The sequence below is a fragment of the Podarcis erhardii genome, assembly GCF_964252035.2.
Source record: "Podarcis erhardii genome assembly, chromosome: 2".
NCBI classification, from domain to species: Eukaryota; Metazoa; Chordata; class Lepidosauria; order Squamata; family Lacertidae; genus Podarcis; species Podarcis erhardii.
Genome location: NC_138498.1, coordinates 31650303 through 31667808, shown reverse-complemented (window position 1 = coordinate 31667808; position 17506 = coordinate 31650303). Strand labels below are relative to the sequence as shown.

Sequence of the window (17506 nt, the reverse complement as noted above, 5' to 3'; positions counted from 1 at the left end):
CCTTCCCACAAAGCTCACCCTAAGTAGCTCCTCGGGCAGGTCCCCGCCATCATTGATGCCACGATTCATGGCAATGAAGCGCTCCACTGACGGCTTGTCCTTAACGTTGGGATTATGAAGACTGGTGTTGAGCATGATGATGGCAAACGAGAGCACATAACAGGTATCTGGGGTGGAGAAAGGTGTGAAGGATGGATCAAGCACAGAATGGGCTGCCCTTTGGGCTCCATCCATTACCAAGGCACAAACTCAGACAATTAGGTAGCCTAGGAAGTGTCACCAAGTCCCAGGATGCATGCTCTGTGTTGGGTTGTTTGCTATCTTGGGGTGGGTGGGTGGCTCGGCGGGGAGCCCTGCTGGATCAGACCAAAGGCCCATCTAGTCCAGCATCCTGTTCTCAGAGTAGTCAACCAAATGCCTGCAGAATGCCCACAAGCAAAACACAAGCTCAAAAGCCCTCTCCCCACTTGTGATTCCCAGGAACTACTTTTCAGAGGCATTCTGCCTCTGACAGTGGAAAGAGAACATAGCCACCAGGGCTAGTAGCCACTGATAGCCTTATACCCATGAACTGGGTCTTTCCAAGTTGGTGGCCATTTCTCCATCTTGTGGGAGCAAAATCCACACTTTTAACTATGGGACAGAACTTTGTGCGGCCCAATGGCCAGCCCTTCTCCACTCCCAAGCAACAAAGCCTGAAAATCTGGCAGTGGGAGCCAGAAGGCACCTAACTGTGAACTCTCTGAGGATGCTCCAGGAAAAACTGCATCCCAAACCCTTGCTGCCTGCAGAGTTCAGCATGTCAATTTGTGCGTACCTGTTGACTGGAAGACACCCGGGTTGCATTGACAGTACCGTTGTGCAAAGGCTTCCATCATCCGATCAATCTTTTGTGCTTCGCCCGGCAACCGGAAGCTCCAAAGGAACTGCCTGCGGGGAAAAGGAGCACATAGTCAGCTAAGCTGAGTAGGACTGTGAGCAAAGCTGACAGAGAAGTAACATTCCTTGGTAGAAGGGCTGTGTGATGTGCCAGAGACTTCCAAGTCACATATTTCCCTCTCTGTGCGTGGACTGCAAACCACTGCTCTTTCCTAGGGAGCCCCAAAGCCCACACATGTCCTCTTCTTGCCTTTTCCGTGCAGGAAAAGAGAAAAAGGACACACCTCTGATTCACTCACAAACATCCTGCTGCCACTCACCGCAGTGCCTGGACAAGGTTGAGGTCTGTAAACTCATGCAGCTCCACGAATGAGTGCAACACCTGGATATTGAAATCATCTCTGTGAGGAGGCAAAAGAATAGGGGAACATGTGAGAGCGACCAAACTCACCATTCCCATACAGCTGCCAAACCCCTGCTGCTGCCAAGAACTGGGCTCTCCTCTTGGCCTGGCCCGGAAGCTGCCTTATCCCAGGTGGGACTCTCTCGCCATCTGGTCCAATATTGTCTGTTCCAGTGGTTCCCACATTTCCCCACCCCAGCATGGACTACTGGATGGTCTGAGCAGACCGCTTAATGATTTTTCTGGCTGTTGCAATGTGCCATGCTAGACACGGTATGGTTTTTAATTGTATTTTATTACTCCTTTCATTTCTTATATATTGTATTTTATTGTGTCCACAGAATTAAAATCGAAACACAATGTAAGGAATAGAGGAAGCACTAAAAATGCAATTAAAAATCAATTATGAATGTTTGATGCCATGAAGTTGCCACCTCCCATCTTTAACTACAAATCCACAGACACACCTGGATGAAGTTTGTGGACCTCTGGTGGCCTATGCACCAGAGTTTGGGAACCCCTGGTCTATTCTGACAGGCAGTCTTTCTCCAGGGAAATACATGTAGAGAAGGTTCTCTGTCGTGACTTGCTACCCAATCCCTCATCATTTTAATTGCTACCCAATCCTGGATCATTATACCTGGAGATGCCAGGAACTGGACCTTCTGCATGAATGCAAAATATTCAGTTTTCAATCTGTCAGTTCTGGGCCTTTAAGATGGCCTGGTGTCTATTCTTAAGAAGTTACCAGAAGTCTTCCAAGAAGCTTCAGAGCACAGGCAAGTTTTTCAAGGCTTTAGGTGTTATGCAGTGCTGAAGTACCCAGTACTGGCCAGCTGCAGCGAGAACGATCCTGAAAGTCCCACACAGTTTAAATATTCACAATTTCAGTTGGCATTCCTCAGCTGTCCCCCGCAACTTGGTAAGCAAAGCTTGGCTCAGGGCACAGAAACCCTCCAAGTAGCCAAGGATGCTAACAAGGTCCTGACTATGAACTCCAGTTCAGCCAGTCCACATGGGAAACTCGAAACAATGGAGCACTGGCAAGAGATCTCTTGGGATCCCAAGTTCTTTTCCCATTTCTTGAATGCCCATGAGATATAGGAACCAAAGTCCATTATGGTAGTGGCTATAAAGGAAGACCAAGCCCCAGAGCTCCCTTCTCCCATTACCTTTCACCCAAGTAGTCGCCAATGGCTGTCTTGTTGAGCCCTTCCCCTTTGTAGAGGAACTGGGCAATATCATCGCGGGTGTTCTTCAAGAGGTCGTTCTCTATCAGGAACTGGATTCCCTGCAAGCACAGAAAGAAGAGGGTGTCTCTCTGCATTTGCCCCTGCACAGGACACACAGGTACAGGAACCCAAAACACCTCCAATAATGCACAGAATGCAGATAATAGATTTGAAATGGTCAAGCTGTGTCTCATGCAAACCTTCTTAGTAGTGCCTACAATAGCCCTAAAGGCAGGCTGTCTTTGCAGGTGAGGGAGCCTGCGGTTAAAAAAATAGTGGCTTGCCTAAGACCATTTAATGGGTTTCGTGGCTGTTGTGAGATTTGCACCAGTGGCTTACTGGCCCGCAACTAGCTCCACCTTCCCTAGGAGCACATGTGTCTGTTTGGGCATTTCTAACCATTAGCCAGGATCAGTCACCCTGAGACCTGAGTATCCCAACACCATGCCAAGTCCACAAGTCAGTAGCCAGTGTGCCTGCAATGAGGGACCTTGTGGTGGTCCCTGGACAACACCTGTTGCCAGCTCCATAGTAAGGAAGTGTTGATTACCTTCTTAGGGTCCATATTGAACTTCTTCCTGCCCATCGCCACCTGCTTGTTCCTCTGCATGGTTTTCCTAGAAGGCACAAAAGATTTGGGTTAGAGACACCCCCACCAAGGAGCAGCATGGGGCTGTGCCACTTCATCAATGCTCCACCTGCCTACATCTTAGTCATAGGCAGGTTGGCAATGAGGCACTTTCCATTCCCTATCTGACAGGGTGCATCGCACATGCACAAACCCCTCCCCTACTAGCAGCAAGCCTAAGTTTCTAAACACAAGGAAATACATTCTCTACCCTACGAAATAATGAAGACCTCTCGCCACTCCAGCTAAGTTTTGGTGGAACTTGGATGTCTTCCCAGCACTAAAATGGAGACTACAGCAGGGAACTGGCATACCAGCAGACCGATCTCAAGACCATATACTGTGGAAGAGGAGGAGGAAGCCTCCTGGGATGCCCTACATGACAAGGGCCTGGCGTCCCCAGGGATGGGCAAAGGAAGCCACACTGAGTGATTGAAAGAGACGTCACATGTCAGTTTCCATTGACAATTTGGGCCGCCTAATCTGTTGGTGACTCCATCTACCTCAGTTCAGAGTTAACTGCCTGAGACAGGGAACCTGCTGCCAGATGGGGAAGCAAGACCAGTCCTAGAAAAGGGGGTTTTTGGGGGGTGGGAGGGACGACTCTGGGCAAGACAAAACCTAGAGCCTTTAGCGGAACAGACCAGGCCAGAGATCCCTGATGATATTCAAGGCAAAACAGCCTGGGAGCTTTTCGTTCCACATGGTTACTTAAAGAGACTGAACATTACAGCCAGCCAGCCAGAACACACACACCACTGTCACCCCATTCTTCTCAATAGATTTGTATGATCTTTTTTTTTTTTGACAGGCTAGAGGCTCAGCATATAGGCCTCAAATGTAAGCAAATCTGCTCTACACGAACAGAGCTAGGATTAAAATGTCAATTCTCAACACAAGTGTGATGGAATCCAGACCAAGGGAATCCCATTCCTCAGATAACTGAAGTCAGCAAAATAGGGAAATCTATTTTTACTGGGCATCTGAATGGGTCTCCGATAAGTCTTTGGGGTTATTCTTCAAGTTTAAACTCTTGATTGCCTTTAGATATTGTTTCATCCACAGCATGAAATGTGCAACGTTATCTGGACTGACGTTCAAGTATTGCTCCTGGTAGAAGGGGTTGTCTTCTGTTTTCAGTGGGCCGATTTGACCCTGAATATCCATTAATGTTAGAATTCATGCCAGCTCTGCTGTGCAGGTTTCTGCTTACTTTATTTCTCCCTATTTCTATTCTGAGAAAGCCCCCCAAAATATCACCTTCCCCATTCCTCCAGCAGAAGCACCACTCACCTCTCTTCTGTAGAGCCCAGGTTCTCGATTTCATTAGTGACCTCTGCTATCTCATCTTTCAGACGCTGCAGAGGAGAAGAAAGGCAGGGGAATGAGCACACCATCAAGTGGGGCTCTTGGGGGGAACTTTTTTTTTAAAAAAGAACACCTTGGAATTATTACTCCAGCTTTTTCTGTCCTCTTATGCCTTTCCCCATGCTCATTAATCTAGGTTTGAGGATCAGTTGGGTTGGGCAGAGGGAGAAGTAATGCGTAGAGAGCAGAGGAAAGACTTGCCAAGTTGACTTCTCCGCAAAAATCCAGGAGCCTGCAAGGTAGAGGCTTAAGGAGACTCGGGAAGCAGGGTTCAACAACAGAACCTCTCCCTTCCTGCGTAAGGGGAAACCCTGTTCCCTTCTTCAGAGACTCATCAGATATAGCTGAAGCCAGCTGCAGGCACCCACTGCCCTGGGAAATGAAGCCCAGAGAGAAGCCTGCCTGTCTGCCTGTCTTGGCTCAGAGGCAGGCTGGGCTATGGATGCCAATCTGTGGGAGGCATCAGCATGCTGAGCTCTAGGAAGGAAGGAAGAAGAGGAAGCCCCTGGGGCTAACACAATTACTGGGCTAATCTCATTAGGAAGTGTCCAGCATATGGCAGTGATTAGCCTCTCCTACTGCCTTATTTATTGCTGATAGGACTGATGAGCAGCCCTGCCAAGCCCAGCACCCGTGAGCAAGTTGCCACAGGAACAGGCAGCCCATGTCAGAGCCAAGGGGAGGGTGAGACTTACTGCCTCTGAGGGCACGGAAGGAGTGGGACACAGGGAAGGGGATGTTCTCCCAGCATCACTTTGGAAGGCGTACCCCCTTCTTCTTAAAGGTCTGCACCAATATTGGCTAGTTACAGCATCTTTCCTTATATGGGAAAGATGGAACAGGTTTGACTGGGAGGTGGGGCTGGTTGACAGAGAATCCTATATCCGTAACCCACCTTCTAGCTTGTCATGTCCATAAGGTACATCAACCTGACAGGTCAAGGCTAGAGGCGGGTGGAGATGCCCCTCCCCACCAACTTGATCCTTCAACATGGAAGCTGCACTGGGTAATCAGACCCCACCCCCAGCCATTTCTCACCCCCCCCAACCCCTGCTGGGGTGGCCAGAACTGTGCCTGGCTGCTGATCTGCAGTGACGTTTGCCCAAGACACCTGCTGTGCAGAGCCTCAGGGCTGCTGTGCACAGAATCCTCTGGGGGAACAGGAGCAGGAATAGCCATGCACTTAATATCCAAAGAAAGAAATGCCAAAGGTTTCGTGTCCACAAAGAACCACTTGCTGCTAACCCAAGGTGTGTGTGTTGGGGAGTGGGGGAGGAGTTTCCACTGTGGCTACTCAGGATCAAGGTAAAGCAAGTCTACATGTGCTCAAAGGCATTCTATTTTTTTGTGTCAAAACAAAACAAATTCCTTCCAGTAGCACCTTAAAGACCAACTAAGTCAGTTCTTGGTATGAGCTTTCGTGTGCATGCACACTTCTTCAGATATTTTTTTGTGTGTGTCACATTTTCCAGGGCGAAGTCACGGCACTGAAAACAGTTAAGCCCCAAATGAGAGAAGGTGAAGGAGGGAAAGCCAGGACACACAGAGGCACCAAGTCTGGAAGCTACAAAACAGCCACCAACTCTTCTTTGGAATGGGACCTGGTGGGAAGTATTGTGTCAGTCTTGTGCCATACAAACAAACCCCATTAATCCAGCAATTACTTGATCACATCTTAAGAAGCCGCGTTAGACCCAGTCAAAACCACTGGTCCATCAAATTCCAATACTGTCTATACTGACCGGCAGGGAATTTTGCAGCCCTGCCTGCAGATGCCAGAGACTGAACCTGGGGCCTTCAGCATGCCCTCCTGCACCCCACACCCCTATCCCCCACATACCTGTATATCTGCCAGCAGCTCCTGCTTGCGTCGGCGGATGTTCTCGAGTTCTTGACGCTCCTCAGGGGTCAGGTCGCTGGGCACTGCCAGGGTAAAGAAACAAAGAGAGAGTTGCTTACAATGGGTGGATCTCAACAAGGATATGATGTGCTCCTGGCAGGCCAGGGAGACTGATGCAGCAGTCACAATTTTACCCAGAACTGCTTGCAGTAACCAGAATATGCAATAAACCCTTGGAGTATGCAACATATGACCCAGCGTACACATTTTTTTCATTCCACTGTTGATTCCACTATATGGCATTCATCAGCACATTATGTGTGATGACCACTTGCCGATATGGGTTGATGGTGGTGCTGGTTTTTCGGAGGGGAGAAATAGTCCAATATATGAGACTGGAACAGCAAACCAATATTTGCTATGACAAGCCAATGGGGCCACCATTGTTAGATACAGTGTGTATCTGTTGGTTTCTGGGAGCAAACAAGCTATGTGTATTAGATGATGCCTTGCTTGTGCATTTCCCAGAAGCTTCTGACTGGATAGTGTTAGACACAGAATGCTAGATCGAGATGGATCCTTTTGGTAACAAGCGTAGCAGTCAGACAAGCCAGAAACTACTTTGCTTCAATAGTGAGTAGCATCAACTTCCCACAAATCATTTCTTTCCCACTCCACTCCGAAATCACCAAGCACAGAATTGCTGCACTGACTTCTGCATATTAGGTTAGAGAGACCTGTGTTCGATCACTAGCTGTCAAAGCTCCATTGAACACAATTAGATCCTCCTTTGAACAACAGAGAGGAAGACATTATTTCTGGGAAGGGAAAGCCACAGAAACATACAAAAATAAAGGTCACTGTGAAGGTCAAGGCAACTGCAGGACTCACAAGATAGAAGCAACATTCTGAAACAAGGAAAGCCATGGTTTGTCATTGGCTTATGAAGTCTGGTTTATTTTAAATATGGCTTGGTGTTACATGTGAACCCAGCACCCTTCCTTAACTGTAGTTTGCTTGGCCAGCCCACCCTAGACACTGATGAAGCTACAAAGGAAGGAGGCAAGAACAGCTGGAAAACAAAGCTGACCACAGAGTAACAAGCCATGGTTAGTTTGATTCTCTGTGGGGCAACCTCTGGTTAACATGTGGTTTGTTAAGCAAACCATAGCTTAGCATTATGTGCAAACCATAAACTCTTCCTTCTAGGTAGCCATTAAAAAAAAGGCACAGATGTCTCTCACACACTGAATTTTGCCAACCTACAACCCAGTCTCAAGATTCAGGAATCTATGCTTAAGCAAACATTTTTGGAAAGCTAAGCTCCCCAAACCGGGCTGTTTATTGCCAATGACATGAAAGGCAAGATTAAATTGTTGCATGTGAGAAACAAGATCTTCTCCTATAGGACTTCCTCCCCTCTCCTCTGCCTGCAACACATGAACAGGTTTGGGGAGGAATGGGTGGAAAAGTCCCATTGCAGCAATGGACCTTGTTCCACTTACGCATACATCACTGAATGCTATGTTGAATTCTGCCCAAGGCTTCTCCTATTAAGCACCACAATCACCACCACAAGGAAGGATCTAAGGCAATCTTGATCCTCCAGAGTGAATTAAGGATGCAGGTGTGCTGCCACAAGCATCAGGCAACAGGGGGAAAATTTGCCGTCATACATACACAGCAATGTCATACTTCCAAGAGAAACCCACTGTAGTCATTCAAGGCTACATCTGTTTTTGCCACTGTCCAAACGACCCCTCCGAAACAGTGCTAGGATACATGCAGAGCACTGCACAAAGGTGACTTGAAGCTGCAGGCCAGCTCCTCCTTTCTCATGTGTGAGCCCAAACAAAAATAGAAGCACTTAAGAAGGCCACATTGGCTGTGGCTTCCTAGCAAAAAGGCATGACTCCTGTTGAGCACCCCAGAAAGAGAGGCAGGACACAACACATGAAGATAATGATGCACCCCAGAACTCTGTCCTGCATCTGCGCGGTATAACATACAGTGGATTCTCACATCTGCAGCTCGCAGCATGAGACAGACATTTCCCAAATACCGCTGGAGGAATTCAAGCAATGCTCCAGGCATCACATTCTAGTCTCTGCAGGCAGGGGGAGTGTCTCGGTTTGACCCTGCTGGGAGCATTGCTGATTCAGCTGCTTTGAGATGGGGAGAGGCAGGACCAAGCCCAGAGGTCAACAGAGGAACAGAAGGCAGGTTCTACCATCCTGGCCATACCACTGCAGTTGCCCAGTGGGGAACGTGTACCCAGGCAGTCGGGGGCAGAACGTGGTGGTGCTCCCTTGCCTTATGGAGGGTGTGTGGAGAGCAGCAGGGTCCCTGTCCTCAACAGGGAGCACAGACCTGTAGCTGGGGTGGGGAGCCGGGCTCTAGCTTTGAGGGCTATTTCAAAGAGATCAGAGTTCCTGACACAACAAGGCTCCATTGTGTGGCTGCTGGAACAGAGAAGCCAGAACAAGGGAAGTGCCTTTTCATTGCTTTGCAGTTGGACACGAGGGCAGGAGCCCAAAGCCAAGATACTGCAGCCACAGCATACAAAGGAGGCAGCTCTTAAAGAGGCAGTGCCTCCCCCCTTCCAGCAGGCAGGGCAGGTGGGCCCAGAGCAGGAGCTCTGGGAGGCTTCAAGCTGAAATTCAGCATTCAACTAAGTAATTACGTAATGCATTAATAGAATGGCACTAACTGGGGTGGAAAGAAATATACCAATTTCCAAAACTACTGTGCTCTCTCAGAAGCTTAACAAAAACAAAGCAGAAGATCTCACAGAGGGCCCCTCTTTCCAACAGCAAGTACAGGGGGTGTGCTGGTGGACCTTAACCTGGGTACTCGTCATGATCTTGTTTCCAAAAAAACCCAGCACCTAAGGCTGGGAGTCCCTAAATATGTGCAGAATTCACTCCCAGAGGTCTGCCCTTCCTTTTGTGAAAGGAAAAGTGCACTCCCACAGAGCACCTATCCTTTGGGGAAGAAATGCCTCTTTGCCTGGAGACTGAAATGTAGCGTCCCACACAATGTTTTCATAGAATTGTGGAGTTGGAAAGGACCACGAGGGTTATCTAGTCCAACCCCCTGCAATGAAGGAATCTCTTTTGCCCCATGTGGGGGCTCAAACTCACAACCCTGAGATTAAGAGTTTCATGCTCTACTGACTGAAACCAGTGGCTTCACCTTGCTCCTCCCCCACCAGACTAGATGATAAGGCTGATTGTTGAATGACTACATGAGAGGGGGAAGTGCAGGCGACATTCTAGGGAGGACAACTGGTCTGCATGAAATCCAAGAGACCAAGGACTAAAGAAGCTGAGTGCACCCCGCAGAACGCTATCCAGCATCTCCATGGTCCTCTTTGGTGCGCAGGCATTCTGAATCACAGCGCATGTAGTCTGCCACAAGTGCAGCTGGCCCTCCTATGTCATATCCTGTCGAGTTGGCAATTCTAGGCCCATGCCCCTGCAATGACTCCAGCGGAGCCATCCAAACCTTGGCTCTTTGGTTACAGAAACAGGTTTCTCATAAAAGGTTGCATTAGCAAGATGGATGGCAAGATGGATTGCGGCCTTGTAAACAGGCAAAAACTCACAGAGGTGAAATGCTACAAATACCAACGTGTTCTCCACACACACCCTCCACTGGCCCATGCCTCCTTTCTGCATTATTGGCTCCACGTTTCCTCCTGATCTCTGTATGTTCCTGTTCAAAGATGCCAGCAGTTGGTTTTGTCAATGGAAAAGGCTGGGATTTTTGGATTAATTGGGAGGAGAAAGTGTGTAAGCGACCCTTGTTCCTGCTATTGCTCTCAAGATGCAATAAAGCAGCTGACTGCCACATTCACATGGGCCTTCTTTATTTCATAGATCGTTTGACCAGTTAAATAATAGGCAGTCAATTGACTGGTATCTGACTGGTCAATTGACCCGAGTCCCAACTCCAACTAAGTCAGTGCTACAGGTAAACAGTGGGGCTGGTAATTAGGAGAAGATGTTATGAAGGAGGGGCTGGGGTGTGTGTCTATTTATGTGCCTCCATAAGTACAGAGAAACACTAATAAGCAAAGGCACTCTGGGCTTAGTCCAAGCAAAATACCTGAGTAAATGACTTCCAATCAGCTGGATGGGTATTGCAGGTGGGAAGGCAGAACTCCCCAATGAGCAATGATTTATCCAGAGAATCACCCATCAGCACAAACCCTGACTGCTCTAACCCCTACCACTTACTCTCTTCCCAGAAGACCAAGCAATAAGGGCTCCAACACCTGAAGCTATCAAAAAGAAAAACATTTTTTAACAATTCATTCAAAACATTTGTAACCCATTCTTCGGCTGGAAATGTTCCCAGAGTGACTTACAAATCAATAAAAGCAACACAGTCCCTGCCTGCCATCCGGCTTACGGTCTAAAAAGGCATGGTGCAAAAGGAAAGAAGGGAAGGGGGAGCGGGATGGAGAAGAGGAAAACAAGCAAAGACTGGTGCAAAATTCTCAAAACATGCTTTTAGTGTGAATTGTGTTTATTTTATATATTTTATGAAACGGCCTGCTTTGCTTTCATCCAATGCTGTTGTCTGGGTTGCAAGTAAGAGTGCAGTTCTACCCCACCTGTGGGTCAAATGCATCTGAGCTCAGTCTGAAGAGAGCTTTGGTCTGCAAGAACGGGAAACCCTAGCTTGAAGGAACCCCCTTGCCCTATATGTCAGCCCCAATGGGAGTCCTACTCAACTCCCAGAGACAGTGCTGTCCTCTACACCCCCTACCAAAGCATATACAGGGGGATGTGTCGAAACAGGAAACAGTAAGCAGAATCACACTAACATTAAGACAATGATGTTAGTAGGTTACTTCTATCCTTCTCATTTGTGTGCTCTTTCAGGGCCAACTCCCCCTCTTCCTCCCCTCCTCACCCCACCAAAAAAATTAGAAGCTTGAGCTTCTAATTTCTTCTTTTTTCCAGGTCCACCGGCTGCTTTGCCCCTTGGGCTCTTAATGCCCACCCACCAATTCACACACTTGGCTGGCTGCCAACATAGACTGCCCCCCTTTGACAGCCACCACTCTAAGCAGCCTTTCCCCTTTCTTAGTGCCTATCTACTCTCGGAGCAGGGCAATGGCAGCCCATAATGAGGATGATGGTGGTGGCATCTACCCCCACCCAATATCAGCCACTTCTCTACACCTTTCAGTTAGGGGCCCTTGACTTAAACAGCCCCGGAGTAGAAACATGGCATTCCCACCCTGGTGAAATCACTCTCTTCCCTCCTCTCCTGCAGACACTTTGGGAAAATCCAGTCCATGCATAAACATGGGCCCAAAGGAAGGCAGGAGCAACAACACACAGTGCCTTTCCCCTCCCCTCCATGCCTGGAATAATCTGCTGGGGAGCCAGAAAACAGGCAGGCAGGGGAAGCACAGCATGCTGGTGGACGGGGCAGAAAGGAGTGCAGCACCAGGCATGGCTATGACAGAAAGGCCAGGCACATGGTGCTTGGCATGGAAAAGGCACTGGCACATGGCACCAAATGCAACCATGAGGGACCAAGCAGCACACAAGACGGGGGGCCAAACAGCAGAGAATTCCCCTTTGCAAACATAATACACAGGGGGAGAGAGGGAGAGGAGGGGGAGAGACTTACCCCAGGCTGCCGCCCAGCTTTTTCTGCCCACTGTCAAAGTAAGCCCTGTGACACACCATCAGTGCGCTAGTAGCCCATGTGCTGGGGAGCCCAGCCCTGTCAAGGAGAAGGGGCTGTGTCTCGGCCTCCTCTCATTCTGCTCAGCTGAGCTCCTCTGCTCGTGCTGCCTTCCATGGAGGATGACAGCTTTGGAACCCCGCCCACCTGCCGAGGCCTGGGGATTAACCCCTGCCTGTCCAGGCTGCAGCACAGGGAGGGCATGTGTGCAGGACATTTGCACACAAAGTGGGAGCAAGCAGCAAATACATGGAAATATGAGTATCAGAAGCAGTTACACACACACATATCTGGGTGTGATATTATGAGTTTCTAGCAGAATTACATGCTCAAGGAGGAAATGCTGTTCCGCCTCTAAGGAAGATGCATCTTTTTCCCTTACTGCCTTTCTCGTCTTCTCAGGACCCTAAAACAGATGCAAAAGTTGCAGCCACACAGATGTTATTCTTAGCGCCTCACTCAGAAGCAATTCATTCTTTCTCTCATTGTCAAGCATGCCAGAAACAAGGGCAGCACTCCTGCATCACAACATGCACACTCTCATAGTTTAATACAGCTGGATAGGTGTTTAATCTTAGGCACGCGCGCGCGCGCGCACACACACACACACACAGAGGTTTCTGATACCACAGACTTAAATATTGGAGAATTCAGCTTTTACCCATGGCAGGGTGAAATCTGATCTTAGTTTCCTATAAATTAAGGTTATTTAAGCTAAACTTATTTCTTGTTAAGTTTTGTAAATTTAAGGTTGCGTCAACTTCATCTGCTTTAATTTTCATTCTATTTAAAGGATGCCCCTGCATTACTTGTTCCTACCTTCATCCTTCATAGCATGTGTTTTTATACCAGACAACATTACTTCCTCGCCTTGCATTCTGCCTTAATGAGAGATGCCTTCTCTCAAGTTTTGGGCAAGTTTTCTGCTGATCAGACATCCAATCTGCTTTTGTGGTAGCGACTTGTTAAATGTGCTACACAGCCAGGCATTTTATCATTCCCATTCTTAATTATACCAGGTGGTTTCCTTAGTACTTGTGAACATCTTTGTAATTCATTAACACTTTATAGGTGTTCTCTTTCAAAGCCCTGCCCGCCCAGCAGCACAACTGCTCTTCTCCATGCCAGAAGGGGACCAGTGTACCATCACCATCCACTGCCTGTTTGAAGGAAAAGATGTTCCTCCACAACAACATCCCTTTCTTCTTAATCCTCACAATTCCCCATGTCTTAGTAGGACATGTTTAATTTTTCAAGTTTCAGGTGGAGATGCTAAAAAGTTGTAACATGACTTGGGAATTCAAAACATATTTTGGTTAAATTAATATAATTTAGTTCTGCTTGGTAAGTAAATGCATGTAAAACTGCGTAGAAATCATTAAACTGATTGCCAAGTAATAATATTAATATCAATAATACTATTATATTAAATTTATTATTATTAAGCATTACCTAATATTTAAATAAGGTAAAATTAAAATTATTTGGTTTTCCAAAAGCAGTTCATGTGCTTCTTCATCAAATGTAGACTTAACAAGCTAAATGTTGCCCGATCACAAAAATAGTATATTTGAATTCCTCATACACGAAACCATATTTTTAAGGAATGCCCCCCCCACACTGAAATTTGCAGAAATTAAGTTTCACCCCCTAAAATGACACACCCTAATGTCCTAATCTTGCTTATGAGAGTCTGCAAGGATATGGACTGAAATGGGGGGTGAATTTTCAGAGGGGGCATTGACTTTTTAGAGGGGGTTGCAAACTAAGGGGAAAGACCCTTCATCCCAGGTAAATGTGGGTTCAGCTGTGTGGCATTTTAGTTTGTTTTTTAATTTCACTTTCATGGCCACTTCATTATATTTAGCTATAGTCACATGCTTATTTTCTTGCGATTTTGCATAGCTTCTGCTAATCTTTTCAGAAGCCTCTTGTGAATCTGACACGTAGTTCCATAACTTCGACTGGCGTACTCATTCATTCAGTAGATAAGGTGGAATATAGCATTATCTTTAGTGATGGGAAACAACAACATGTTGACCTGGAGTTGCTGTGTTTGAAAAGTTGCCAAATATTAATTCCTATTCTGTTCATTCTAGGAAACATAGCACCAAAGTAAGGTTGAAAGTCACATTTTTCAAAATAGAGAACGACAGCACTACATCTGGAAAATTGATTTTGGGGCGGAGCATTCAGGGGTGGTGTTTATGCCTCCAAAAGATTTAGAATGCTGTGCTAAACTCTTCAGATTCTAATTGCAAGAAAATAACTTCCATGCACTTTGATACTTGCCCATGTGTTTTCAAATTCAGTACTTTCCTGCAGCTTAGTGAGCTAGAAAGCCAACCCTACAGACTCACTCGTAATGGAGTTCCACTTTGAGAAAGCCCCATTAGAATTCAGCACTGGCAGTCCCATTAGATTTGTTCCACTATTCCATTTTCTCCTCCATTTCAGACCAAACTCTCTGGAGCAGCAGTGGAGAAGCAATGATGTGTGACTGGCGGGGTCCAAAGGGAGTTGCAGTCCATCAACATCTGGAGAGTCACCATTTCCCCATCCTTCCTCTAGAGGAGCTTCTTCAAGCAAAGTATGAGAGCTCCGGGGTCCTTCTGACACATCCCTCACTTTTATGCCACCTCTTCTAAGGCCTGGTTTGGTGCCTCTAAGCTACCACTCCTTCAGACTCTCCCAGCACAAGATTCCCTATCAGATGCTAAATCTCCATTATCCTAAACTCACAGCAACAACACAAACCTATGCATGTGTGTTCAGAAGTATTGCAGAGTTCAGTAAGTCTTACTCCCCAGCAAATGGGTATGGAGTACCTCAGTGGAGCAATTTCTCAAAAGACCTCTTCTCCTCCTAAATGCCCTAAGAGCAAACTGTCCCAAGATGCAATGCATTCAGATTATGTTCCCAAGATCAGTTCCACCCTGTTGTGACACCAGACCTACATACAGGTATCCATCTCTTCTGCTTCTGGCATTGCTTGAACCTCTTTCCTAGTCCTAGTTGCAGATTCAGGTTCTGAACCCCAAAAGGTTTTTTTGTTCCTTTGATTTCTCCCACGAAGCCCTGGACTGAAATCCGAAATATCTTCAACCTAATCCGGGAAGTTTAAAAACCACACACAGACCCTCCTTGTGCCGCCTCTTCATAACAAGCACTTCTCCCCCCACTGCCTACAAGGGCATCCCTCCCCACAAACCTTGAAAACAAGGTTCGATTCATCCCGCTCCCCAAATCACGGCTACATAAATACAACTTAGCTAACAAGATATGACAGCGTCTTCAAGAACCAGTGTCCTTGTCAATGACACTTTGTCATTCCACTGATGCATGGCAAGATCCACAAGGCAGCCCACAACAGCAGGCAACAATGGCAAACAAGCAAGAGGAACATGTGGCCAATTCCACAGAGCAGGGTTGTGGCTGCCCCTTTAAACTCACCACATGGCAAGCCATTTGTATCCTGCAGCTCATCACAGAGAACACAGTATTTTTACCAGCACACCAAAGGAAAAGACAAGGCTCAGTGGTAGAACAACTGCATTGCATGTAGAAGGACCCATGTTCAAAGCCTGGCATCTTCCGACAGGCTGGGAAAAGACTGCTATCTGAAATCCTGGAGAGCCACCACCAGTCGGTGTGATGCAGTGCAGTGGTTCCCAAACTTCTCTTAACAAGTGCCAGATTAAACCCTGTGGAGGCCCCTAGGAAGTCGAAATATTGGGGGCTCCCTCTCAAATTATCTCCCAAGACGTTTTTGTAATCTTCTTTCAAGATCAAATCAATATTATTTGATCTGTTGTTGTGGGGCTCATAAGGCTGGTGCCTACTCTGCCTATTTGGTAATCTGGCACTACTCTCCACCCTCAACAACCAAATGGAAATTGCCAAGGGTCTCAGTGAACCACAATGATTTTTCTGCCTATTGTAACAACTGTGATGCACTGTGCTAGATGCTGTATGGTTTTAACTGCATTTCTATTGCTTCGCTTATTTCTTATATTGCATTTTATTGTATCACAACTTGAATGTCATAATCAACATATTTAATGTGGGCGTGCCGCAGTTAAACCTGTAACAAGTGAAATGTACAACTCTACATTATTTCCCCTGTTTACCCCTTGCCTCCCCTTCTCTTGTATCCTCGCTCTCTCTCTCTTTTTTATTGTAGGATCCTTGAGACAAAGGACTTGTCTTCTTGTACTCTGTAAACCACCACACACACTGATGGGTTTATAAGGGAAACAAACATGCAACAGAAATTCCATGCTCTCCCCTCATCCACACAAAGTCAAGTGAGGGAAGGGAACTCTCCTGCCCTAAGGCAGTGAAACTATAGAACAGGACTCATGAATGCCAAGTGTCCAATCCCAGGCGACCTCGTGTGTACTAAAGGCAGTGGCTGAGGCTATGAGAAATTCCAGATACCATCAGTTTCCTGCATGTGTGCGCAAGAAATTTAACCCTTAGGATTACTCTCCCTGTTACATCATCAGGTGCCTGCAGGATAATGGAAGCTTGACTTGACACCCTTGTCTCTCTCCCTGCTCTTACTCTGGTCCCTCATAAGAAATTATTGCCTTGACACCATAAGACCCAGTGGAACCAAGGCAGTAAAACTCATATCACAGACTGGGAGCAAGGATAAGATGGCACCCCACAAGTTATCCTGTAAATTTCCAGCAGCTTTCCCCACTCAGATGTTGGCTGAGGCTGATGGGAGTTCTAGTCCAAATGATCTGGATGGCACCAGGTTGGGGAAGCTAATTTAAGGCCACAAGTTAGCCTCTGGCATTCGCCACAAGAAGCAAGGCAAGGCAGTCCATTAAGGACTTCCCCCCAAACTCAGTATCTATCCCTTACAACAGCAGAGCTTGTGAGGGTGGGAGAACTGCACACCACAAGGCATGGAGACAAGCCCTTTCTATAGTGCACCACCCAACAGGTGGTGTTTGCTCCAGATGTTCTCCTCAAGGCAGGTTCCTTCAATGAGAGCTCCATTTCTGGGTACCGTTACTGGGAAGCTGAAGAGAGGTTCACTTCCTAGCAAGGCTTAAGCAGACATTAAGATGAAGGCTGCAAATGACACACATCTTGTGGGAACAGATCCATGCAGTGGGATGTTCTGCAGCCTGCCATTTTAGGTTGCACAGTAAATTTGCTCGCAAGGAAGGAGCAACCCTGACTACAGAAGACAAGGGTGTTTTACTAACAATTCCTGTGTGGCTCCTTGCAGATAATGTGCTTGGCACCAAAAAGCAACACAGCATGTTCTGAGGAGGAGGGATAACTTGTTCCAAAACCGAAACAGGGTGTTGCACACACACCCTCATGCACACACAAAAACCGATAGTAGGCACCACAGGGAATCCATGTGCCACATTTGCCTCCTGGCTTCAAGGGTTTTGGCAACTGGTTCATGGTAAGCAACTGTG

The 17506-nt window shown here is 47.1% G+C and overlaps 1 protein-coding gene across 4 annotated transcripts in view; it reads right to left on the bottom strand.

Moving 5' to 3' along the window:
• The window catches only part of CYTH1 (cytohesin 1), a 59483-nt gene that overhangs the window by 13235 nt on the left and 28742 nt on the right, over positions 1 to 17506 (bottom strand). For 3 of the 4 annotated variants that reach the window (XM_081849847.1, XM_081849846.1, XM_081849848.1), the window contains exons 2-8: positions 6351 to 6433; positions 4436 to 4500; positions 3065 to 3131; positions 2455 to 2573; positions 1200 to 1280; positions 818 to 930; positions 19 to 167 (exon numbers count right to left, since the gene is read on the bottom strand). In XM_081849847.1, coding sequence (XP_081705973.1) covers positions 19 to 167; positions 818 to 930; positions 1200 to 1280; positions 2455 to 2573; positions 3065 to 3131; positions 4436 to 4500; positions 6351 to 6433 — 677 coding nt within the window. Of the gene's footprint in view, positions 1 to 18; positions 168 to 817; positions 931 to 1199; positions 1281 to 2454; positions 2574 to 3064; positions 3132 to 4435; positions 4501 to 6350; positions 6434 to 12002; positions 12160 to 17506 lie in introns of those variants that run through there. The other variant, XM_081849849.1, reaches the window with a different exon arrangement.